This window comes from Cynocephalus volans, chromosome 6 (assembly GCF_027409185.1).
Source record: "Cynocephalus volans isolate mCynVol1 chromosome 6, mCynVol1.pri, whole genome shotgun sequence".
NCBI lineage: Eukaryota > Metazoa > Chordata > Mammalia > Dermoptera > Cynocephalidae > Cynocephalus > Cynocephalus volans.
The window spans coordinates 138,673,662-138,701,452 of record NC_084465.1 but is presented as its reverse complement, the minus strand read 5'-3'; the positions used below and the strand labels follow the sequence as shown (position 1 = coordinate 138,701,452).

The 27,791-nt window shown below is 33.4% G+C and overlaps 1 protein-coding gene across 1 annotated transcript in view; it reads right to left on the bottom strand.

Moving 5' to 3' along the window:
* MALRD1 (MAM and LDL receptor class A domain containing 1) overlaps positions 1–27,791 on the bottom strand; it is a 632,630-nt gene that overhangs the window by 341,179 nt on the left and 263,660 nt on the right. The window contains exons 25-26 of the mRNA XM_063101139.1: positions 14,287–14,534; positions 8,864–9,155 (exon numbers count right to left, since the gene is read on the bottom strand). Of these exons, the coding sequence (XP_062957209.1) occupies positions 8,864–9,155; positions 14,287–14,534 (540 nt within the window). The remainder of the gene's footprint in view (positions 1–8,863; positions 9,156–14,286; positions 14,535–27,791) is intronic.

The window sequence follows — 27,791 nt, the reverse complement described above, 5'->3', positions numbered from 1 at the left end:
AGTTTTTCATTTCACCTCAAGTCCTGTCATTATCTGCAGGATTTCAAAGTTGACGAGGAAGATGCAGAAGTTGCAAAACTGCTCTCATAAAATTCACCATAGACCCCACCACATACCCTTGTAAAAATCAGTATCTGATTAAACCAGATGCAAAATAAGGGGTACAACCTACAATCGATAAATTTCTTAAATCCAAATAACTAAAATCCTGTTAATCTCCATGTAACACTCCAATTCTTCCAGCTGGGTCCCCTAGGAGCTGCCCTCCATCTAGCTGGAATGACTACCACATAATGTAATCTGATAGAATAATTTATATAAAAAATTGTTGAAATGGCTGGAGAAGTGAGCTCTAGTGAGGCCTTACAGAAATGACTCCTGGCTTTGGCTCTCCACCAGACCACCTACCACTAGAGGAATCACAGAACATCTTTCTTGGTGACTTCTGGGTAATTATATAGAACTAGCTGCTGTGCCAAACCACAGGATAGCATTGGTTTAAAGTGAGAGATCTTTTATTCTCTTTCACTTAACAATATGAGCTAAGCAATTATGGGTTGATGTGACAGCTATTTAGTGTTTGGGGAACCAGACTCCTTCTATCTTGTTCCTTTTTGAAGATGCAATTCTTCAACCTCACAAACTAAGGTCAAAGCTTTAGCTCCTGCCATCACATCCACATTCCTGCCAGAGGGGAAAAAAGAAGGGAAATGGAGGGAATGTCTCTTCCCTTTAATTGCACAACCTGTAGTTTGCATATAACATCTCTTTGCATTCCACAGGCCAAACTTTAGTCACATGGTCCACATTTGCTATAAAGGAGACTGAGAAAAGTATTTTTATTCTGTTCAGCTATGTGTTTGTCTAAATATTAGAAGTTTTATCACTACAAGAAGAAGCAAATGGCTGTTGAGAAACAAAGAGCAGACTACCGCAGCTCCAATATCGGGTGGTTCAATAGAAAATGACACCTTGTTTAGATAAAAGTTCTTATTATTATATAGTTAATTTGTGTACTAATCATGTGGTAGCAAAGCTCTATGAAAGACTAAATTTTAAATGAAAACTTCATTGTTTACCTTAAAAGCTAGAGAGAAATTTTAAAATAATGCTATGTCAACATGAGCTAATATTGCAATTCAATAATATACAACATAATTGAAAATATGCAACATTATTACTTTCTACTAAAACGTTATATAATTTTAAATAAGATGTAATGATGTCATGTCTTTTAAATTGATGCATGGGATAGGTAATGTGGGAGAAACTACTGAATCTATATTTATAAAATTGCTTACTATTTTATGTTATATCTAAAACTAATTTTAAATACTCTAAAAGCATTGGCTAGTATTTCTAGCAATGTTTTTTATACAAGTCATATAAAATTGTGTACAATTTCTGTTCTATAGTATTTGAGAGTAGAAGAAGGAGGATCTGTAAAATATAGTCACCACTGGCAATAGAGGCATTCGGGACATGAGACTGAGGAAGGCTGAGCAGATACCCAGCTGCCAAAGTGAGGAAATATTAGTTCTCCTTGGGATCAATATACAGAAAAGCGGAATTCCAGAAAAATTTCCTGTATTCAAGGGAGACAAGGGAGACATTCTTCATGAACAGAAGACAGATATTTTTTCAATAGACCAAAGTAGCACAAAAGAAAAAGAGCTTGCAGACTATAAAGGGCTCAGTCCATCATCCCTGGGCATTCAGATCCAAAATCTCACAAATTCAAGTGCTAGCCAAATATATCCATGATCATGTCCCATTGAAAACTGAAACTAAGTATAGACCCCTCTCACATGCTGTTAGTAACGTGTTCCTGAAAACCAGAATGCTCTGTCTTGAAATGCTATATCCTGGAGCAATTTCTCATTATATAAATGGGAATCATTATAATGTATTGTACATTTATCCATAACCTCTAAGTTCTCAAAATGCAAATGAGACACAGTAAAACACCAATAAAAGTATAATTTTTATTGCTGCATTTGCAAGGGCCATAAATTCTTTTAAACTGGTGATGTCCATCAGATTGATGAGCTGTTCTTTTGGGTCTTTGCTGTCTTCTTTAGACTAACGTTACATTTTTATATGAACAAACTTAGTAGTTAATCCTTCAGATATTGTGAGAACTCTTCAAGTTCTTATTCACCTGTTTCTTCAAAGCTACCTCTCTTTGGCCAAATGCTTTATTCTTTTATCTTCTCCTACATCGTAATCTGGGTTTTTTTCACCTGCTTTGTTTTCTTTCTATAATTTTCTCCAACATTTAAAAAAAAATTTCTAGGGCTATTCATTGTTCAAATTAGACAAAAACATTACTACATATGAAAGGTACTGAATAAACATATTAAGAAGAAATGCACCATGAAATAATGGCTCCCAATGCATTTTGATGCCATGAGGCTCATCTTAGACACAGCAACATTCATGGTGAATATCCTCTGGATTGCTACTCTGTGGCATTTTCCAAACATCTTCGTCTACCAATTGTATTTGGAATGGAATTTGAGATCTTTCTTGTTCAATATATTGCATAATAAGTATTCTAGTAAGTTTTGAGTAATGTAGATATATTTTTCCAATGTAAATATTAGCCAAAGAAAATCCCTAAAAACAAAAACAAAAAAGAAAAATCAAGGTAAAGTGAGATACAGACATTCTATAAAGTCTGGGTATTATAACCCTATGAATCTACTGGGAAAATATTAACTTGTAAAACATTCTGTGGAGTATGCCTGTATATGAAAAAAATGAATTACTTTATTCTTCCTCACCCACATTATACTCAAGCAAGTCATCAACTTCTATGAGTCTCAGTACTATTTTACATGGTTTTCCATGTTCAAAACCCCAGGCCACTTTCAACTCCTCTTTGTCTCCTTCACCCATAAGTGGCTGTCATGTCAATTCTACTTCTGTATCTTACTGTGACTGTTCATTCCTCTTTATTATTTGAATAATAAATTAAGCCACTACATTTAGCAATTAGACATTTTGGTACTTTCATGAGAGCAATTATTTTTAAGGGAACAGTAAGGGCAAAGGAGAGCTGAACTCTTGCTTTATGTAATGAATGGAATGTGAGGAAGGAAGAACAGCAAGTACACAATACCCTTCAAAATAGACAAGCCATTGGCCAGACTAAATCAAAAAAAAAAAAAAAGAGAGAGAGAAGATCCAAATAAGAAAAATCAGAAATGAAAAAAGTAGACATTACAACTGGTACCACAAAATCATTAGAGTCTATTATGAACAACTATATGCCAACAAATTTGAAAGCCTGGAGGAAATGGATAAACTTCTGGACACATACAAAGTACCAAGACTGAACCAAGAAGAAACAGAAAACCTGAACAGATCAATAATGAGCAACAAGATTGACACTGTAATCAGCAGTCTCCCAACAAAGAAAAGCCCAGGACCAGATGGCTTCACTGGTGAATTCTACAAAACCTCTAAAGAAGAATTAACACCAATCGTTTTCAAACTCTTCCAAAAAATTGAAACAGAGGCCATTCTCCAAAATTCATTCTATGAGGCCAGCATCACCCTGATACCAAAATCAGAGACACAACAATAAAAGAAAGCTACAGGCCAATATCTTTGATGAACATAGATGCAAAATCCTCAACAAGATATTAGCAAACAGAATACAACAGCACATCAAAAAGGTTATACATCATGATCAAGTGGGACTCATCCCAGGAATGCAAGGATGGTTCAACATATGCAGATCAATAAATGTGATACACCACATCAACAAAAGCAAAGACAAAAAACATACGATTATCTCAAAAGATGCAGAAAAAGCATTTGACAAAATTCAGCATTCCTTCATGATAAAGACCCTCAACAAATTAGGTACAGAAGGAAAATAACTCAACACAATAAAAGCCATATATGACAAACCTACCACCGACATCATCCTGAATGGGGAAAAAATAAAAGTTTTTCCTTTAAGAACAGGAACAAGAAATTCCAACTTATGTATATTTTTAGCAGGAAAAAGGAGGGGCAGAAGAAAAAGGAAAGTAACACTTACTGAAAACCAACAATATGCCAAGCATTGTTCAAGGCATACTATATGTTATTATCACAATTATTTTTCAAATCACTCAGAAGTAGATTCCACTAATCTCATTTTTACAGAAGAAAAATAAATAAGAATTAGAGAAGTTGAGTAGATAGGTGACACTGCACAGCTATTAAGCAGATAAACCTTAGAATACATGCACTCTGCACTAAACATCATATACAAGGGTCACTAAATTATTGAGCCATGTAGAGTCAGCCTTATTTCCTTAACTCAGGACTTTAATGAGTTAACTAAAGCTGTGTTGCTACACCAACATTCTCATTGGTAGGTAGCAGTCTTTTAAACTACCACCCATTATTTCAGGGAAATCAGTGACCTGAAAGAGAATCTAATCCATTAAGCCTTCACTGCTTTACATACATTTTTTTAAAAGCAAAGGGTGATTACCATGTTACATTCCCAAACAGATTTATTATATAACTCCTATTTGGAAGTAACTGTGATGATTAAACACACACACACACACACACACACACACACACACACACACACTTGACTCTGCCTTCATTATACTTCGAGTTTATTAAATATCCGTCAATAAATAGAAAAGATGATAAGGGTTGAATTTGCATATGAATATTAAGAAGAGGAATACTGGATGTCTTCTTCTTATTAAAATTCATTAAACAATTATTTTTTATCCCTCCTAATTTAGTAATTAACAAAATTGCCATCAAAATAAGCTCTTATATATGGCTTCTAGGGACCCAATAATAATTTCACATTCCTTTTGCTAATAAAGCCTGGGGTCTACTTTGATTAATTAGAATCAATGATTCCAGATTCAGTTCAATTGCGTCTCCCTAAATATATATGTTTTGCCTCCTCTTGTCTTTTCTATTTTAAGCTGTCCTTGATGAAGTTGTTAGCGCATGAATATAGATGAAAAGCCTGTGTGAACTAGAATCATTTTCCAAAGTTTAATGGATGTCACCACTGCTTGTGGAATATGATGCCTTTTATCCCTGTTCAGTCTGTGAAAGTTCCAAGTTAAGTGTTTTTGCACTAATGAGAAATTATGAATCATTAAACATTTCAAAGATATACACATACACACATTATTAGTGAGACATCAAAAATAAATTAGAAGGTTTTCAATAAATGATAAGATTGAATGATTATAATGTAATATAAAATAGTTTATATGCTTGGGGTCTCTGCAGGAAAAATAATGTTGCCAAAATACATGAAAGAAACATGTTCCTTAGTAAAATGCAAATAATGAAGGCTTACTTTCAAATGTTTATACCACTTATAAGAATTCTGGTACAGATGCCAAAAATATGAAATAATATAGAATGAGATTATTTTTATTGAATAAATGCCTACCATATACCCAACTCAGACTAGGCAAATTATATGAGCAATTAACTCTTTTCATCCCTAAGAGGCTTAAAACTTAAGATATAGGTGGATATTCTCTCTGCTTTACAGTTGAGGAAACTATGTCAGATAAATTGGGTAACACATAGCTAAGAAAAGAAGTCTGATATTAATACCTAGTGCCCTAGAATATGGTGCCTATGCTTTCACATTTGATCTTAGAATACATTTTTGTGCTTTTATTTAAATAAGACTATAACTACCATTCTTGGGAATTCACAAGTTTTACTCCTGCTAATGAAACACTATTGTCAGGAACAGAATCTGAAGTACCCTAGAGGGTTCACTTTTTCTCCTGTGCTGTCCACTAGGGTAACCAACAGCCCTGAATGGCTGTCAAGCAACTGAAACGTGGCTAATCCGAATTGAAATGTGCTTTGAGTATAGAATATTCACTGGATTTAATAACTTAAAAACAAAAATGTAAAATATTAATATTTTAACTAGTTTTGGGTTGAAATGATAACATTTTGGGTAGATTGAGTTCAAGAAAATATATTACTTGTATTAAAATTATTTTTTTTAACATGACAACTAGAATATATAAAATTAAATATGTGGCTCATATTTGTGACTGATTTTATATTTCTATTGGATGTCCATGGTAACCCTTAACCTTCTTGCAACAACCTTCATAAAGACCAAACATAGCAATTCAAGTTTTTATTTGTTCAGGATACTCTTATTCCTGCTCCCACCCCAACACACCCCCAAAATATATATGGACTTTCCTTCAAATGTCAGAGACTCTAACAGAGCCCTTTAAACCCACAGTGAAGTCATAGCTTTTCAGAGTTATTTCACCGTTTGAATCTCTGAATAAAGTTTAGCATTTTACTTTTACCAAGAAATGTGTATATACTTTTACTATCTGAAGGCACAGTTAAAGGTATAAGTAGTTTATTTTTCATTTGAATGTAAGCATTAGAGCTGAGATAGCTATAAAAAGACTAAATTATTCCTCCTCAATTTTCAGAATGCTCCAAACAATAGAAATAAAAGCTTTCAGTTGTTTCCCTTGGAGTCTTTCTACTGCAGCCACTACTACCAGTTGTCAAATGTTATATTAACAATATTTTAATATTTTATGTAACAAAATGTTAATTTTGTTAGTATAATTAATATTTTTATATTAATTGCTTTTTACTTTTTATACTCATTCTGTCTTGTTTTTTGTGTCTGTGTGTTTGTTTTCTAGGACCACTCAGTATATTTTCAATGGGAACTGGCCAATTAGCTCAGTTGGTTAAAGTGCAGCCTTGTAACTCCAAGATCGTGGGTTAAGATTCCCATACCAAAAAAATTATGTATATATTAAATATGTATTTTCTATATGTAAATATATTCAATGTGTACTCATTTTGACAAAAAATCAAACTAATATGCCAGTTGGTCCCCAGTTAACTCCATTTCCTTTGTGATATCTCAGATGCTCAGTTATATGAGATGCTTGCTTCAGCTAAATTACCACCCACAGTCCATCTCTGCAGTACGCATAACACCATCTCTGCGCTCTTTCGTGCTGTTTGCCTGCTAACAGTGCTCTTTCTGGTATATTCTTTATCTGCTCCTACTGTGTTCGGATTCGGCAGGCCCTGACCTACAAATTGAAGGCATCTGACTTTTCCTCCTACAAGTTCCAAGTGTACTTCCAAATTCCTGATCATCTTGTAAGCAAGTCTCAAATTAGAGACTCGCAATTGAATTTTATCTTTACCTTCTCTATGCCCTCATCAGGTTTTTATATTTCTCCTTAGTATAATTATATCCATAATTACATCTTACACAGAATTAGAATGATTTCGGGGATATTTTTCCTATCCCCTCTTGCTGTACTGAATTATTCTAAAGAGCAGAGATTCTCTTATATTCTATTCATCAAAAATTGTAATACAACACCTAAAATATCATAGGATATACAAAGAGCTCCAGCATTGTTAATATGTGCCCTTAATTTGATAATTGGTGTATAATATGTACCATTTTGTAAATACTTTTTTATTTTCCTTTTGGAAGTTTTTTCAAAAATGACTTAATTCAAGATTTTACAGGTTCAAGGGTTTAATAAAAAAACTTGGCTTATTTTTCTTGTATCGCTTTTAGTAGTTTATTAAATTTTGAAATGGTTGAATATAAAACTTTCGCTCATTCACTACTTGAATGCTATGAGATTATTTTTTATTATGATCAAAAATTTACTATTCAAAAGATCAGGCCTGTACAAGACCTCATGTAGCTACCATCCAAATGTCCTATACAGAATGGAAGGCAATTCTTTTCTCAAGTAAGTAGATTAGTATGAAGAATCTGAGACACTTTTGCATTAAATCCACACAAGTATACCTATACTTCAATATAGTCTTGAAATGTTTATTTGTTTTCCTCTATACTGTTTCATATACTGCTAGAAACATGTCAAGCAAAGAACCTGTTTAACTAATTATCCACTGGGAAACATTTATCTGGAGACTTCCTCTTATCCAAATTAAAAATACTCGGAAGTGAATTGAATGGTGAAGTAAAGGCAGAAAAGGCAATGTTCCCTATTCCACCCACATGTTAAAAAGCCAGAGGAAACAAATTAGTTTGTTCTTAATAAAGCACTTTTGTTTTCATTAATTATGAGACATAATTTAGATACTAATGGACCTGCACTTTTGTTATCTGAACTAAATTCATGGTTTGACTATTAACATATGCCATAATATCAACTGACAAAATTTGTTCTTTTGTTATTTTAATAATATACTGCACTTATTTTTATCTCATATGTACCTCTACTATGAATTAGTGGTCCTTCTATTTCTACTTCTTACAATATTGTCACTGTAGGTATTACACATTTTCATATAACTCTTTGAACAAATTACTAAAAGATACTTTAGGTTAAAAGGAGATAAGAACATATTCAATCATCTAAACCATTTCCATATATAAAGTCAACTATTCAAATTGACATGCCCACGAGTGTACAAAGAATAAGGAAAATAATATAACCACAATAATGTCTAATTAAAATTGAATGGCTCTACACCTGACTTCCTTATATTTTATTAAAAGTGAATACATATTTGTTTAGGATTGAATTCTGGATCAGACTGCAAACAAAGGAGTCTTCTCTTATTTTATCGATCTACGAGGGAGCTGACTAAACAGATAACTCAGAAACTTATAAATGTGTCAGTACTTGGAGAAAATTTGGAAGATATTTTAATGAGTAGAGGCTTGAAAAATAAATTTTATGCTAAAAAGATTATTTTTTAATGAAGGTAATAAATTATTAAGTGTTTATGTCATTTATTTTCCATTTCCTTTCTTCCTTCCCACCTTCCACCCTACAAAAAAAACAAACGAACGTAAGTTAAAGTGTACCTGTTGGAAGAGACAATGCCAGTTCTCCATTCATAGGGTGATGGGATGATAGACAATTCCGTGTAAGTATAATGTCATCAAGTGCAATGTCACCACGGTGGCCTTTCCCAACTCTACCTTCAAATTTGAGTTGGAAGTCTTCATCACCAAACAACGATAGTTCTCTCCTCTGCCAAAAATTGTCTTGTCCAACAGTGAGGTTAAGCAGGACCTTCGTTTGGTTTGAGACTGATACCTGGATCAAGGTGAGTGCCCCAACGCCCTTTCCATACACGTGATAATGAAAAATGATCTGGAACCAAGAATAGGAATATAACACATGATGAGTACAATTAATTCCACTTCATTTTCAATGAAGTTAGCTCTCTGTACTAACAGATTCCAGTAGGAAACTTAGACCTGTGTATTTTACTGCTCTGTGATCACTTTAACACTGAGTGAAGTTTGGCCAGTCTTAAATTAAATGTTGTGATGTGTAGAAGATAGTACAGTAAGGATCAAATAGAAATTTAGTAGAAAAAAATGAGCTGAGTTTACTTTCTTTCTGTGACAAATAAAACCAGGATTTCTTGATAAACTCTTACAACCCCCTGTCAAAGGGACAAAATATCATTGAGTACCAATGCATCATGATTAAGAAATAGCAGGAACTGTTTTCAATCTCATAAAACTTAAGTAAGTTTGTTCAAAATAGTAGAAACTCTCTTGGTTATCTCACCACATTCTTGTATGTGAAACACATTTCCTATTCTACAAGGTCCTCAGGGCTCCACTATATATATAGCAAAACCACAAAATGGCAATTATCCAAATTTTACTTGAAATGCTAGAAATAGGACTTAGTACAGCCTTGGGAGTTTCTCCCTGGGTAAAAATTAACAAAAGCATTTTCAGGAATTAACATTTTAATATTTCAAAGATGTTGTTCACTAGATTTTTAGTGATTTGTTCCACAGTGGGAGAAAGTCAAGGAAAATTCTGGAAGAAAGAACAATACAGGTTAGGAACAATAGAAATTCAGTCTTTCAAAGCTTTTGTCTTGCCATTTCTGTGAATGAGTAAAAATAGTTACGGTGGGTGTGAGACAGGAAGTGTACAGTTTCCCTGGACTCAGATTTCAGGACATGCCTCTGAGTTTCAAGCCATTCTCCAAGGTTTCAAGCCCCTCTTCTAAGCCCTCCCCCAAAGGAAAGTTACTGTTGCTAGGTAGAACAATGTTTTGGCACCAACACAGGGAAAATGAGACCACGAGGGGCTGGTTTATGCAAATCCAGTAGCTGGGCATGTTCAATAGAGAAGGTTTACATAACCTTGGTAGCCTGGGCATAATCATGATCAGTAAAGTGGACTTCATCTTCTGAATGACTCTCCACTAGGGGTGCTTGAGACCACAGAATATTCCTGAATATGCCTGGTGCATGTGACAGAATTCAACCGATGAACATGCTCCAAAAGGAGACCAACTAAGCACGTGCAAGACTAATGTTAAATAACTGGGGACCACACCCTTAATTGAATATTTATTAGATATCGAAACTATAAATGCCAAATCCCAGCCAAAGGTGGGGCAGTTGCTCACTCTCCTAGAACCAGCCCCCACTGTGCCTGCACTCTGTGCTATTTTACTTTGTATCAAACTTACTTTTAGCAGGTGGCTTTTTACTCTTTTGAGCCAACCTGCACTCTGCTAAAATTTAAGAATGTATTTCTTACTTTTGTGTTAAACTTGGTGTGGGTCCTGCTCAGTCTCCACAGCTAGGCTGTACTCTCTCTGTGAAACCTATATCTCTTATTCATTTCATTAAACCTGTTCTCACTTTCTACTGTGACTCTGCTCTTGAATTCTTTCCTGAGGCGGAGTCAAGAAACTGGTAAGAGGACAGGTGGGTTGAGGCTGACTACCGGCCTCCCAGACCCCCTCCTCTGACATCAGGTGATTTTCACATGGAAAAAAAATCATTTTTGAAATACTAGCAAGCATGTATGTCATACTCTAGAAAAAGAAAAATGTTCTCAAACAAGTACAGATAAAACTACTACACAATGGAGCAATCCTGCTGTTGGGTATACACCCAAAGGAATGGAAATCATCATGTCAAAGGGATACCTGCACTCTCTTGTTTGTCACAGCTCCATTTACAATAGCTATGAGCTGGAACCACATTAAATGTCCATTGACAGACAACTGGATAAGGAGAATGTGGTATATATACACAATGGAATACTACTCTGCCGTAAAAAAAGAATATAATACTGACATTTGCAGCAATATGGATGAACTTAGAGAAAATTATAAGTGAAATTAGCTGGGCACAGAAAGGGAAATACCGCATGTCCTCACTCATAAGTGGGGGCTAAGATAGAAAGAAAGATCACAATAAAATGCTAAACTTTCAGAAGGAGAGAACAGACCTATAGTTACTACAGGTGGGAAAGAGGGAGAGGAGTTAGGGAGTAACTGGGTAAGGGACAGAAAGAGTAATTACAATTTGTAATGGTAGACATACTGGTAATATTAATTTGCTTATTGCATACTGTACAGAAATACTGATAGTCAACTCTGTACCCCATAAATATTTATAATCAAAAATAATTGTTTTAGGGAAACAAAGGAAAAAGAGAAATGCATGTGTTTAAAGGGTAAAGAATGCCATTAAACAATATATGCAGTGAATTGTTCCCAAAAGCATTGACCAAGAATAGGCAAGTCATGTGTAGTGACTCCACCCAAATTTCTTAGCTGATGAACTCTTCAAATATTCTTCTACGATCCAAAAATACTTCTCTTAATTAACTGTTCCAATATTAGTTCTACGATGATTGTGAGTTGTTCTGGGACTGGTGTAACCTGCTGGCGTGACTCATGTGAGTGAGAAAGGGACCGGCCTCTTAGGAAATATCAACATACACTAGAGGACACAGGCCAGCTGCCCGGCCCACTCTGGGTGGATCCCTTGCAGCCACAGACAGGGTCTTCCTAGTGATCTGCTTTCCCTGTGTGTTCTTATTTGTGCAACAAATATGAAGCATATGTTTTATGTCTCAGTAAATACTTCTCTTTCTTCTTAAGGTTATTTTCTGACTGATGCCACCAGGTTAACATGTAAACAAACACCCCACTACCTTCATTTCCAGGAAGAACGCCTGGTGACTACATAACCTAATCACAGGGCAATAAGAGCAAATAAAAATCTGCTAAATATTAATTCTTCTAAAGAGGGATTTTCACTGGAAATTTAAGAGCTACTCAGAGGTTTGATCTCTTCTGTCATCAATCTCTGTCTATATTCCCTCCCATCCACCCACGCCCTAAAAGGGAAGGAAAAAAAAATCTATTGTCTGTGCTTAAATGTATTCTAGAAGTTGAAGGGACAGAGATGATTCTCATGAAAATTTGGGAGGTCATTCTGCTTACCTGATAAACATATTTTTTATATGAGAGTCCCAACCATTCTCAGCATGACCTTTCCTTACTTCTTTGTATTCAATCTATATCATAAATATTCATAAAAGGAACCATTCATCTTTAATTTTTTGACATTTCTTCTAGGCATACTTCATTATTCTCACACAGATGTTTAGAACAGTGGGGACTGTCGTTATGGGACCAGGGGAAAATAGAGATGGATGAAATCTTCAGTCATACTGTATGAAAAAAAGTCTTGAACATTTTGAAGGAAGTGTCTAAACAGAAAACTTAGAAGTCAAACTGGAATTTCTGTGTGTGTATTTATATATATATATATATATTATATATTATGTTTAATATTTAATTAGGTTTCTAAGACTGAAAGTAATTTGCAATTTTCAGAATATCTATGCATATAGAGATCTAAATGTATAGATATTGACTCAAAATATGTAAAATCTGGTATGTTTGGGTATTATATTTGAGTGGTATCAAGTAATTTGGAAGAGAGCAAAAACAGATAAAAACCATATTTGGTTAAAATTCATTTTTTTTGCCAACTTAATTAAATAAAGTTTAATATTATTCTGTGTGGTTTGTTACTTTCCATTCTAGAGTGCTATCCAATAGAGTGCTATTTAGGTTCTTCCTCTAAAACTCTTATCTGATCGTGTAACTTCTCTTGCAGAAAATCTCACTGTCTATCTGAGAGACAAGATTGCCAACTACGAAATCAACTCATGATGAGACAGAAAAAGTCCTAACGCAAACTAAAGGTTTGATGTGTGTTAAGACTATGACAGTGGTAGAATGTTGAAGGCTGGTCAGTATGTCTTTCTCCCAGGACTAAGGCTCTCTCTGTTGTGGAGACAGGTACACCAGAATAATATAACATGAAAACAATAAATGTTGACGTCATGTAATTGTCTTCCATCCTGACTTGATCAGTAACAACTTTCTGGATGTAATTCGCTTTCTTTTTTTTTTTTTTTTTTTTTTTTGTCTTTTCGGTGACCGGCACTCAGCCAGTGAGTGCACCGGCCAGTCCTATATAGGATCCGAACCTGCAGCGGGAGCATCGCTGCGCTCCCAGCGCTGCACTCTCCCGAGTGCACCACGGGTTCGGCCCTAATTCGCTTTCTTTTCAGTGTTCAAATACTGAGGGACACCCTAGTCAGAATACCTGTCTTCAGATCTTATGGAGATTGCGTTTCTCATTACGAACAAAAATAAATGTCATTTATTTATGTATCAGGCCCTTGTAAGTAAGGTTCTTGTAAGGTGCTTAATTAATATTATATGTAAAGCTAAATTTAGTTTCTAGCCTAGCTGACTCAAATCATTTATGAAATACAAGCAAAAATCCAAGCAAACAATAAATAAAGTGGAAAACCCTGCAGATACATAGTCATCATATGAGGGTGTTTGGCCCAAAGGGCAATGCAATCCTGTTAATAATTTTAACACTCCACAGATGTTTTCTTCAAATTTTCGCAAGCTAATGGCCAAACCATATTTTCTTCCTGACTGTGGAAATTCTACTTTTTTTTAAGGTCAAGTTTAGTCTTTCATTTTCCATGAAGTATTCTTCAGCTATTTTATTGTGGCTCCAACTATCCCTAATATCAATTCTTAGAGATATTTAATTTTAATTTTGGATTATTGTTTAATTTTTTGCCTGTTTGTGAAATTCCCATAGTTCCAATAAACACTAAACTCCTTGAGGGAAGTAAATGGTATTTTCTTCTTTTGTATTATCCATGATTATAAATAATAACCATAGAATTTTCCAGTGGCTTTGCAAAATTCCAAAACCCATGGAATTTATCCCTAGGAGAAATTCTTCTAACAGTTCTAACAATTCTTCCCTTTCATCCTTACTTCCTCCTTTCCCTCCCTCACACATCCCAAGTTGAATAAATTCAAGCTCATCTTTGTTCTGGCCCCGGTCATTCTATTTTCCGTAGTTGACTTTATCAACAGTTGCTCACAATATTTCTGGGGTTTTCCGTACCTTGCAGTTTTTGCTTCTCTTACTTATAACTGGGCTTGAAATTCTGGCTACTCTCATGGGCTGCTGAGGATACAAGCTGTTTATAAAAATGTAATGACCAGATGAATTTCTCAAGGTGTGGTCCACAGCTGGCTCTGTCCCTGCAGTGGGGATGCTGCTAATTTTCAGATTCCAGTCAAAGTCTTCATCCTGCTCTTGCTCCCAGGAACAAAGATCAAATTCAAAATCACAGCGCCCACTGGAGGTACCTTGAAAACATTTTCAAATTCATGTTAGAGAGAAAGGAAATTGGCTGACTTTAAAGCAAACAGTCCAAAATGAGAGTTATCATGCTATATCACGTAATATTCAAAACTTTACAATATTAAACCAATAGCAACATTTAAATACAACATTTAAGTCTGTTATACACAGCTATTTCCATGGCTTATCAAAGTTAATTTCTGCACAGTCTCAAAAGCGAGGAGAAAATATTTTAGCATTATACACATTTCTTCCTCCAAACACCTATTTAGTTAATATAATCTTTTTTTCTCACTTCTTATCTTTGCTTCTCAGGTCTTGGTAGGTAATCTAGGAAGTTTATTATTCTACAATACAGTTTAGCTTGGAAAATGTTGCCTAAAGCAAAAGTTACCATTAAACATCCTAATTATTTTAGAACAGTTCTTCATTTTAGAGATGAAAAAATTGTGAAACAGCAAATTAAAGTAAAAGGTGTAACAATCTGAATTAATTTCTGTAATAATTTGCAGAAATTAAATATGTTAAGTTGCATTAAATACCAAACTATCTCCCAAGTGTTCTTTTAAATATTTTATTATTAACATTGCTTAAGTTGTTTTTTCTTCCATTTCCAGGATAGTAGAACTTACATGACATCTTTTTTTTTTTTTTTTTTTTTTTTTTTTTGTCTTTTTCGTGACCGGCACTCAGCCAGTGAGTGGACCGGCCATTCTTATATAGGATCCGAACCCGCGGCGGGAGCGTCGCTGCGCTCCCAGCGCCACACTCTCCTGAGTGCGCCACGGGCTTGGCCCCATGACATCTTTTTTAATGCTATCTATAAGTGATAAAGTTAACAATGGTAGTGCAGATGTTATAAAATGAACAAAATACTACAATGGTATTAAGAGGTCATATCTTATAAAATTATATATTTAGGACATATATGTATGATCCAGTACCAATGAGTTATTAATTTTATTGCAGGTAATAAACAGAACTGTTTAGAATTATTCGATAACAGTAGTTCCTCATTCAGTTCTGTCTGAATATTACAACTGAAATGAAAATCTGTAAAATCATTATTATATGTGAGATGGTGCCAAAAACTAAAAATATTTCAGAAGATCCTGTTGTGGCATGTCAATATGTATTCAGGTAAAGATTTCTCTTAAAGAAAGCTCATTTGAACAATTGCTCAAATATTTTAAGGCAATTTTAAAAATTTTAGTTGACACATTATAATTTTCCATGCTTATTGGGTATAATCTGATGTTTTGATACATACATATAACGATCAAATCAGGGTAGTTAATGTAGCCATCACTTCATGCATTTATCATTTCTTTGTTGCAAAAACACTCAAAAGCCTCTCCTCTAGCTATTACATTATTTACAAAACTTAAGTGTTAACCATAGTCACCCTACTGTGCAATAGTGCACCAGAACTTATTCCTCCTATCTAATTGTAATTTTGTACTGGTTGGCCAACATCTTCCTGTTTTCCCTTCCCTACTCCCCTCCCCAGTCTCTGGTAATTTTATCTAAATGAGAATAAAAATGATTCTGCTATCAAAACACTCAGGTACTTGCTCTCCAGGACACTGGCTAAAGGAAGGCACATAAACAACCCCACTGAAGCCAAAGCAATTCCTGGACGAAGAATCTAGTCTATTCTATTACATAGGACTCTTTATGAATTTCAAAATTCTGCTGTGCTCAGCATTACAGCTGTGATTTTCTTTACAGATACACTCTTACTGTGATCTTACTGATCACAGGGCAGGTAAAATTGTTTAGAGACACAAAATAAACTTTGTGTTCTTTGTAGTTAATAAAGTAGAGAATGTGAAGACTTGGGTTTTACCATTGTTCTGTACCATTTAGGGATGTATAAGACTGCTAAAATGAAGGCAACTCTGTTATACCCAGTAAGAAACTTGTCCAGTTATGAAAAATGGCTTAAATGATCATTTTTAGCTTTTAAAAGAACAAAAAAATGGTAAATTTAAGAAAGCATCAGGGCCAATATGCTTTTTTTTAATAGTTTAGTTTAACCGACTAATACTAATTTCTAATGTTTTCAAGGATAGAGAATATTTTTCTGTCATAATTTCTGTCATCAAATCAACAGGTTGTTCAATCAACTATGTTTCAATATGTACAGTCAAGTATGTACAATTTGGTATGTACAATCAACTCTGTTTCAGTAAAATAATCAACAGGACGGCATTTTCTATCCAATTGCTAGTTCAGTTTCAAAATTACATTTAAAACATATTACGTAATTTATTCTTTCCTACAATAGACTGTAACGCTTATACTCTCTTTTAGTTCAGAACACTAAAGTTCCCCTAAGTATCCTTTCAGAGGACTGAGAAGTAGATCTCACCAAAACAGTAATGAACCCCAGCTCAGCACCTAGTTTAGAACCTGAACTATTGTCTTAGTTAAGAATTATAAAATGAAGCAGCAAATTTAGTTGCCCTCGTGTTGGGAAATTTAGCAGCGTGTGAGGACCCGATTACCATATACAGCAGTGTCTAGACAGACTGCTTGAATAAGGAAATAATGGATGCTGCTGAAAAACAGTCCTGATTTGATTTTTTTTAAAAATCATACAAATGCTGTTACATGAATCTCCATGATGTATATTATTATTTTTTTTTTTTTGATCCTCACTGTAGTTTTGAAGATATGTTTCCTTGGAATATTTAATTCTAACATATCAGTGGAGGAAATTCAAAACGCAAGCATAAGTTGTTTGAATTTCACATCACTGTGGTGAGAGGGAACAACTTATAATTTCATATTCCATTATCTCCCATAGGTGCCAGGTGAGAAAAGCCGCAAACAGTCTTGTGAGCAGATGCCAACTCCTGGCATTTCATGGAGCAATTAATGACAGTTCCAGACGGGTGTGTCGTCAGGAAGAAAATGACCACCTTTACCTACAGTTGTCTCATCAACTGCACCAGATTCCACCTTTCTAATGCTACAAGTTGCCATGGATCAATATCTTTATAAGTATAACACGTTTCATTTACAAAGGCATAATTTTGAAAGAACATAACCTAATTCCTTTTAAAATCCTACCATCAAATTCATAAATGAATATCTCATCATTCTGTTCAGTCTATGTTTTAGTCATTCAATATAAATTTATTGAGCATATTTCATAAATAAAGCACATTTAGGAATACAGGAAAAGGACTGGAAAGGGGGCTACTGTGTATTAAACATAACATGTTTCAGATCCTGAGCATTCTGTTTACAAGTGTCATTATTATTTAATCCCCACATCAACTCTGTATAATAGTTTGTATTCCTACTTTGGCTGATGAGCAAGCTGAACTTCAATGTTAAACTTTGCTTAGTGTTACACTGTATGTAGCAGAGCTGTGCTATGACACACCTCCTTTCATAGTACTCCCCTTTATAAAGTAGTATGCAGTGGTCAGTAGTGAGTGCTGCAATAAAACAGATCTACTAATACTACAGGATAAGGAAAGAAAGCACATGTGTCTAAGAAATCCCTTCCTCTGTGGGCAGGTAGCTACATGCAGATGGCAGTCATTCAGTTGGGCTTGATTATTCTTGATATAGTATGATATAGTTAGTTCATCACTTATTTTTTTAATATTTTATTTTGTCAATATACTTATTTAATTGTTTATCTGAATACAAATGTCTTTTGGGTGTCAATTTACCATTTAAAGGAAGAGGTTCTGCAATCAAATGAATGAGGTAAATTCTATAAATTATAGCCCTCTTTGGGAGATTTAAAAACACACTAGCATATTAAAGGCTCTGAGAAATCTCACAATTTAGAAACTATTTATTTATGCAACAAAGTGTGTTCCCAACTTATTTGACTAAGGAACCTTTTGTTGTTGTTGGCAGAACTATTATCATCTTGTAAAATACTGTACTAGTGATGCACAGGACAAGATTTTCGAATCCTGATATTAAAATAAACAAGTAAAAAGTGTAGTTAGAGAAGCTGGTTTCCAGTTCTGAGTGGGACACTTTCTTAGCTAGGTGACTTTGAGAGTTGTATTAGTTTCTTAGGGTTGTATAACAAAGTACCACAACTAGGTAGCTTAAATCAAAAGAAATTTATACTCATAGTCATTGCAGGCTAGAAGTCTGAAATCAAGGTGATGGCAGCATCACTCTCTCTCTCTCTCTCTCTGACCACTCTAGGAAAGAATCTTTCCTAGCCTCTTTGTAGCTTCTGGTGGTTACTGGCATGTTAGCATTCGTTGGCTTATAGACACATTAGATCAATCACAAGGCATCGTCCCTGTGGAGTATCTGTGTCCAAGTTTTCCTCTGCTTATAAGGATACCAGTCACTGGATTAGGGCCCACCTTAATCCAGTATGACTTTATTTAACCTTATGACATATGCAGAGACCCTATTTCCAAATAAGGCTACATTCTAAGGTTCCAGGTAAACATGAGTTTGAGGGAACACTATAAAACCCAGGTGGACATAAGTTATGAGTGGACACTATACAAGCCAATACTGGAATGTTTACTGTTTTAAAGGTAAATCTCTTGGGCTTTTGAGGTATATAATCATATCATTCAAAAATAATTATAATTTGGCTTTCTTTATTTTATGTCTTACATATTGACCAAACCACGAAAAAGAATATTAAATAGTAATATTAATAGTAGATATCCTTGGCATGTTCTTAATTTTAATGAAAATACTTGTGCTGTTTCCTACAGTAATTTGACAGATCATCTTTAACATATTAAAGTAATATCATTCTATACATATAAGAAATGTTTACTTAGTGTAAACAAATATTTTCAGCACCTGCCAGTTTGTTATAATTTTTTTCAGTAACTTATTTGGTTACATCAACAGACTATTACATTAAAACATTCTTAAAATGTTGTAAGATCCTCATATCAAAGCGCAGGATATAATTATATCACTGAATTTAGTTTGCCAGAATTTTAAGGTTTTGCACATGTATATTCAGAGAGGTTGAATCTCACTTTTCTAGTTTTTGGAGGCTTCATTATCACTGATATATTAACTTCATAGCACAAAATTTATCATTTCATATGTTTGGAATAGTTTCTTTGGGCATTACCAGTTCATTAAAATGTGATAGAATTCAGCAGTGTTTATCCCAGGAGACCTAATTGGAGGACATTTGTTGACAACTTTATTTGAAAGCTAATGGTCTATTCAGGTTTTCTGCATTGTTAGTTAATTTTGGTCATTTTTCTCCTAGGATATTAACCATTTCATTGACATTTGCAAACCAGCAGAGATTTATATCTTTTTTATTTCCCCTTCAGCAAACCTACATTTATTTGAGTTTTTCCTCCTTTTTTAAAATTAAAAATTGGTAGGGTTTTGTCTACTTTATCTACTTTTAAAAAGAACATACTCTTGTACTTATCATTTGAATTTTCTGTTTGCCAAGTTAGTATTTCTTCCTCCTGAATTTCTTAATATCACTTTATTTTTTGGAACTTTTTATTTTGTAATAGTTTCAAACTTACAGAAAAGTTGCAAAAATGGTACCAGTGTCTCCCATCTACCTTTTAACCAAATTCACAAATGTTTATATTTTTCCCATTTGATCTCTCTGTACACATGTATGTATGTATCTATATATGCATTTTTCAAACTGATTTGAAAATAGATTGGAGACATTGTGCCATTTTCTCAACAAACACTTCCATATTTATTTCCTATCAACAAGGAGGTTTTCTTGTATAACTACAGTAGAATCACAAAATCAGAAAATTTGATATTAATATTCTATTATCTAATGTATGGTCCATATTTAAATTGTATCAATTATCCTACTTATATCCTTCCTTTATAGTTATCTTCCCACCAGTTCAGGCTCCAATCCTGAATCCCACATTGCATTTAAAATCATGATTCTTTAGTCTCTTAATCTGCAAGAGTTCTACATCCTTTTTTTTTTTTTCTTAGCTTCAATGTACCGGGTGAGGACAAGCCAACTATTGTAGAAAGTACTCGAATTTAGATTTGTCTGAGGAATCCTTGTGATCAGATTTTGGTTATGCACTGTACTGGGAATACCACAGAAGTAATAATGCATTCTTCTCAGCACATTGTATGAGGAGGCATGACGGCGATTTGCCCTATGACTCACGACGTTTACTTTGAACATTTGGTTAAGGTAGAGTCCATCACATCTCTCCACTGTAAAGTTATGCCTTTTCCATAAATAATTAATTTGTAGGCAAATACATTCTGACTACGAAAATATGCTGCCCTCATCAGTCTAACATTCACCAACTTGTTTAGTCCCTACTTACGTCTCTCTCTCCCTCCCCCCCCCACTCTGCTCATTCTCCGTCTTCCTCTCCTTCCTCTCTTCCTTTCTCTTTCTCCTCTCACCCAATCCCATGGTAAGAACACTTAACATGAGATCTACCCTCCTTATCCCAGATGAGGTTTATGGGAGCCCCTATAATCTGTATTCTACGAACTATGAACTTCTTTCTTGCAGAGCAACGTCTTCCAGGGTCATCCTGGACTCTTCCTTCCCCAGACTTGATATCAGCCTTTGCTCTAAAGAGCTTTGAATCCTTTGTGTAGAGAACGATATTTTAAAAATCAAGATCATTTTTAGTAATATGTTTTTACTTCTAGGCCTTCTCAATGGACAGAGCTAGGATATACGTGCATATGTATATGTACACATTTGTGTTTATGTATTTCTTTCTATCTGTCTATCATTTACCTACCTACCTACCATAAGTTTATATGGGTATCACAAATTTCAATCTAACACCACATTTTCATAATTTTCAATCTCATCTACAACAATGAGAGCCTAGTGCCAATTTTAATCTATCTTTGTATTTAATTGTTCAAATCTAGAATATGCAAAAGGCATTCCAGTTTCAGAATTGCCAATCTACATCACTATTAAAAGCAAGCCAACTAATTAGAATTCAATATTTGTTCATAATTATTAAGGTCAAATTTAAATACATCAAATTCACAAATCTTAAGTGTGCAATTTGATATTTTGATAAATGCATATACACGTACCACAAAAATGGAGCATTTACATCACACAGGAAAGTTCCCTCATGCCCCTTTTCATTGTGCATCCATATATTTATCATATATTTGTCATTTTCTAAAATGAAGATTTTTGGTATTTCAATAGGATCATATTGAATCTATAGATGAAACTGGGGAGAAATTGCATCTTACTGATATTGAGACTTCCAATCTATGAATAAGGTAAATCTCTCCATTTACTGAGGTCTTTCATAATTTCTCTCAACAGTGTTTTTTAGTTTCCACTGTAAAAGTCTTACACATTTTTTATTAATGTTGTTGACACTGTTGTAAATAATATGTTCTATTTTCAATTTCCAACTGTTTCATGCTAGTATATAGAAATACACTTGATTTTTGTACATTGCTCTTATATCCTGCAACCTTATAAATTACTTGAGTTCTCATAGTTGCTGCACAGATTGCTTAGAATTTTCTATGTAGAGAACTGATCAATTTATATGCCCCTTTTTTTTTTTTTACTTTTTCTTTTCAACTCTATATGCTTTTCTTTTTTTGCCTTATTATAAAAACTAGGACTTTTCAGGACAATTATTGAATAAATTGGGTGCTAAAGGATTACCTTATTTGTTTCCAGCCATAGGGTGAAATATTCCACCTTTAAATATGATATTAGCTATGTGTTCGTTACAGCTCTCCTTCCTTAATGTAAGGAAGCTCCCTTCCATTCCTAGTTTACTCAAAGTTTTATCATGAAGAAGTGTTAAATTTCATCAGTGCCTTTCCTGAACCTACATGACATCATGATTATTCTTTATTTTGTTAAGGTGGTGAATTATATTGTTTGATTTTTGAACATTAAGTCAAACACATCTCTTAACATTTCTTAAATATATTGTGAAAGATATTTGCATTTATGGTTTTAATGGATATTAGTCTCCAAATTTCTTCTCTTATAGTTGTTTTTAGGCTTTGGTATCAGAGTTACCTGGCATCACAAAAAGCTTTGAAAGGGTTTCCTTTTTTTGTCCTGAAAGAGATTGTGTAAGTTGGTATTATTATATTCTTAAAAGTTTGATAGATTTAACTAGTGAAGTCATCTGAGATTAAATTTGGGTTTGTAGAAAACTGTTTTGTCTTAACTTTAATTTATGCAGTAGATGAGTTTTATTCAGATTTGTTTCAGTTTTAAGTTGTTTTTTAAGGTATTTGCTTATTTCTTTCAAGGTGCTGGATTTTTTAGAATCAAGTTATTATTCATAATTATTCTTTACAATTTTTTTAATGTAAGTAGGATTTGTGTTGATATTTACTCTTTCATTTGTGACATTAGTAAGTTGGGTTTGATCCCTTTAAGGTTGATTAGTTTAGTTAGAAATTTATTCAATTCATTAATTTTTTAAAGAAAATATTTCAACCTTTTTAATATTTTCTCATTATTTTACTATTTACTATTTTTTATTTGTGCCCAAGTCTTTATTTTTTTCCTTCCATATAAATACTTTGTGTTAATTTATTTGTTTTTTTCAATTTTCCTAAACTGGAAAGTTAAATCATTGATTTTAGACCTTTCTCCCTCTGTAATATAAATATGTAATGCTATGAATTTCCTTTTAACTAAGATTTATTAGTAATTATAACCATATTTTATTCATCTATAAATTTTAATTATTCAATCAATTTGAAATATTTTACTCATTTCTCTTCGGGTTTCTTTTTTGGATGCACTGGTTACTTTTCAGTGACTTATTTAATTGTCAAAAATTGGAAGATTTTACACATATATGTTATTATTTGGGGAGCATTCCATTCACACTTGAAAAGAATGTGTATACTGAGATTCTAAGATGTATTTTTCTGTAAATAGCTCAATTTGGTCATGGCGATTCCTACTACTATTCAGATTTCCTAAATTCTTATAAAATTTTTTGGGGGGGTGTGGTTCTATGAATTAATCATAGTCAAATCTTTGACTATTTTTGTGATTTTTTTTTTCTACTTTTACATTAGTTCTGCCAGGATTTGTTTCTGGCATTTTGAAGCTCTGCTGCATATACACATATCTGATTGTTATGTCTTCATGATAAACAAACTGTTTTATCATAATGAAATGTTTCTCTATCATTTGCAATGTTCTTTTTCTTAAATCTATTTTTATATGAATTTAAACATTATAGTTTTTTTATGGTTGCTGTTTTCAAAAGAAACATTTTAAATATAAAGTAAGAGTTGTAAATATAAAGTAAAAGGATGGATAAATATACACCAGACCAAATCACGCTTTTGTTTAGTCCAATCAGAAATCTCTGCATTTGACTGGTCTATTTAGGCATTTCATCTGTGACAGAAGTAAGCTATTAAGCATATCATTTTTCCATTATGTGTAAGTTGTGGGGTTTTTTCTGGTATCTTTCACATTTTTTTTTATTTTTGATTTTCATCAATTGAATTAAGAGGTACTGAGGTACAGTAAGTTTCATTTTCTTTGTCCTGATCATCCTATTTTTTTTAAGTTGATGTTTTCCATAAATTTGGAAAATTTTTGGCAATTATTTATTGAAATATAATTTCCACTCCATTCTGTTTCCCCTCTCTTTGTGTTGCTTCATTTACATGTAAGTAAGAAGGTTTGGTGTTGCCCTGTGGATCACTAGGGCTCTGACTGGATAATTTACAATTAGCAGATCTGTTTTCAAGTGCCGTTATCTCTCTTCTGTTATCTCAAATCGGTCTTTAAGTCCATCCAGTAAATATTTATTTCAGATATTGCACTTTACAATTCTAGAAATTCCCTTTGATACTTCCTCTTTCTCCCCTTCCTGCTCTCTTTCTTATTCTTCTGGTTTATTTCTCTACTCAGTGCCTCTTTATCTGTTTATGGCTATATTCTTCCTTAAGTCCTTGAACGCATTTGTAAAAGCTGCTTTAAATATTTTGTTTACTAAGTCTTATTATTTTGGTTTTAGTTTCTATTGATTATTTTGTTCTCTCAGTCCAATTTTCCTGTTTCCTGACATGTAGTTTTTTAAACGTCTATGCTAGGAATTGTAGATGATACTGGTAGAGAGTTTGGGTTGTATTATGTTCCTAAGGAGTGTGTTTTTCATATATATATATACACACACACACACACACACACACACACACACACACACACACACACACACACACACACACACATATATATATTTAAAGTTTTAATACTTATTTATGTATTTTGTATTATATATTTTTATATATACATATATATGGGTGTTTTTTGGTTTTTTGGTTTTTTTCCTTGCAGATAGTTAAATTACTGAGATATCCATTTTGTCCAACAGGCTTAGTTTTATTTTTTGTTAAGTTAGGCCTATTTCAATTTTCAACTTAATCTGGGATTATGTTCCTTATTTCTAATTGGGGGTCTTTTGAGGTTTCATTTGAATCCTTAAGGTATTTAGTGACACACTTTCACTCTGCCACTGCTAGAAGTTCAATGAGTCCCTATATTATATAGCCTCTGGAAGAACCATTCAGCTGTCAGACCTGAAGCATGTCATCTGTCTGATGGAGTCTCACCCTGTGCATGTGCGCCTAACTCTCAGACAAAGACCTGGTGTGAATCTCCACAAAAACTTCTAGGGCAGCAATTTTGCCCAATTTCCTTTTCTCGGGTACTCAGCCAGTTCAGCTGCCAGGAATTCTAATCTCTCTTTCAACTTTTTGACATTGCTACTATTTGAGGGCTCTGCCTCTGATCTGTGGTAGAAAAATTTCCTCAGGCAGAAATCAGGGATAATCAGAGGCAATCATGGTGCTCACCTTTTGGATTTCCATCTCTCAAAGACCACAGTTCTATACTTTCTGTTCTTTAATGCTTGAAAACATCTTCCTCATATATTATGTCCCATTCTATACTGATTTTTGACAACAGACAAGCCCAGTAACAGTTTTTCTGGCATGGATGGAAGAAGTCTCTCCTAATATTATTTATGTTCTAATTTTGTAAGTTTTCTGATTTTGTTACTATTGATATGTTTCCATAACAAAAAACCATTTGCAATATATCTATATACACATACACACACACATACCCATGTATACACAGTTTTGATGTATGCCTGCATCTCATATGTTTTGATATTTAAACTTTTTAATATATTTTTAATTGTCTGTTAAATATACTTTTCATTGTGCTAAATTGAATACACTTTAATTTTTCTTTTATTAGTATTTAAAAGAGTATAAAATTATAATATCTGATTGCCTCAGCATTTTACCTTAAACTTTCTAATTAATATTTAGTTTTCCAACTTCTGCTATATGAAATTTATTAAATTGTGACAAATTTGTAAATGCGTCTAATATGGTTGGAAGAAATACTTTTATTTTTAAGATTCAAAGTTTTAAATATATATAAACTATTGAACATGCTTTTCCAATACTCTATGCATTTATTTAGGAATTTATTTATGTTTATCTGATCACTAATTATTTTGTTTCAGAAATTAATGTTTAATAATTGGCTATTTTCATTGCATCAGAAATTTTTGCACATCTTTATAATCTGTTCACATCAATATCTACACTATTTGCAGTTCACTAACAGTATTTCTTTCATATCATAATTTACTAAGTTTGTAATTTTAATTTAGCTCAATTTTAAGTAGCATACTTTTAATTTTATAAAAGCTAGCTTTATTATATATACTATTATTTATATTAAATATGCCCTACTGTTTTAATCATCATCACCAATTATTAATAGAATTAATTTTTATCCTGTCATATCTATTTTTTCCTCCCAGTCTTTTTATCTCACTGAACTGTTTTTCCTTGTCCTGAGAAAGATTTTCAAATTTGTACTTTTAGGCAATAATTCACTCTTCCATACTCTCATTCCTACTTAAAATTTTGTTTAGGAGTGCAATTGCTTTTCTTTTTCCAATATTTCTTCCTTGTCTTACCCAACTTCATCTTAATCTTTTCTCTCCTATTCTATATTATGGCTTTCTACCCATGTTTCACACAATCTATAATTTCTTATAATACATTGTTTATGGGTGACATATATATTTGATTTATTTGAGTAACTGCAATAAATAGCATTCAAAATAATTAGGTCCATCTGATTTTCCTAATTTTTGTTGTTGTTTTACTGGTCTTCATTTAGGTAATATTCCAGAACTGGTTTATGCCAATAGATAGTAAGCCTTTCCTTTGGCTTAGTCAATATTGTTTGTTGGTTTGTGGAAACCCCTCTCACAAGTATACCTCTGGGTCACACACTGATCAGAGTCCAATTTCTAGAGCAAAGGAGATGGTAATTTATGTGATCTTTTATAATTAGATGGAACTCTTTCTCACCCCACTGCCTGGCCCTATGACTCTCATCAATGGAATGCACAACAAGCACAACAGCAGCAGCCCAACAAACCAAAAAACCTGAACTTATCAACTTACACCAATTCCTAGGATCTTTCTGACTGCACTCCTACCTTATTAACCCTGTATTTCAACTGCCAATGCCAGTCATCACTACTCTTGCATGAGCCAAAATGAAGCTTCTTGCCTTATTTTGCATAATGTTATTTCTTACACCAGGGAAGCAATTATTTGGGATTAAAGGAAATAAAACTAGGTCTTTTTTCTTAAAATTATAAGAGGTAAACAGACTCCTAAGACGTTAGATACTAGTTTATATTACTAAAAACAAACAAACAAAAACTAGTTATCTATTTATTTACAAGTGAAATTTAAAAACTATGTATATGTACATAATTTTTTTCTTTTGTATTGTATGAGAAGTCACGTTTTATTTTTCTAAAATATTTAAGTGAATGAAGATATTTGGAGGGTATGTCATCACTCAAATAGATGGTTTACATTGATTATATTAGTTTGGACAGGCTCAATGATTGGTAGAAACCATAATAATGGAATTTTAATATGAACAAATACCAAATCATGCCTTTTATTTTAAAATGTAAACGGTTGAGATAAGCATGGCCCAGGGTGACCACAGATGGGGAGTAGATTTCACACTATGACATGTGAAAAGCAATTTTCAAACATACTTCTATCATTTCCTAAAAATGACACTTAGTCATTACTAACTGCTTCCTTACTATTAAATCTAGTAGAGATTTCTCATTCTTAGGCTACATAAGTTTTCTATGACAAGCAAGGTCACAGTACACAAGATTGATGTACAATATTAGTTTTATTTCTATATGGTAACAATAAACACATAGAAA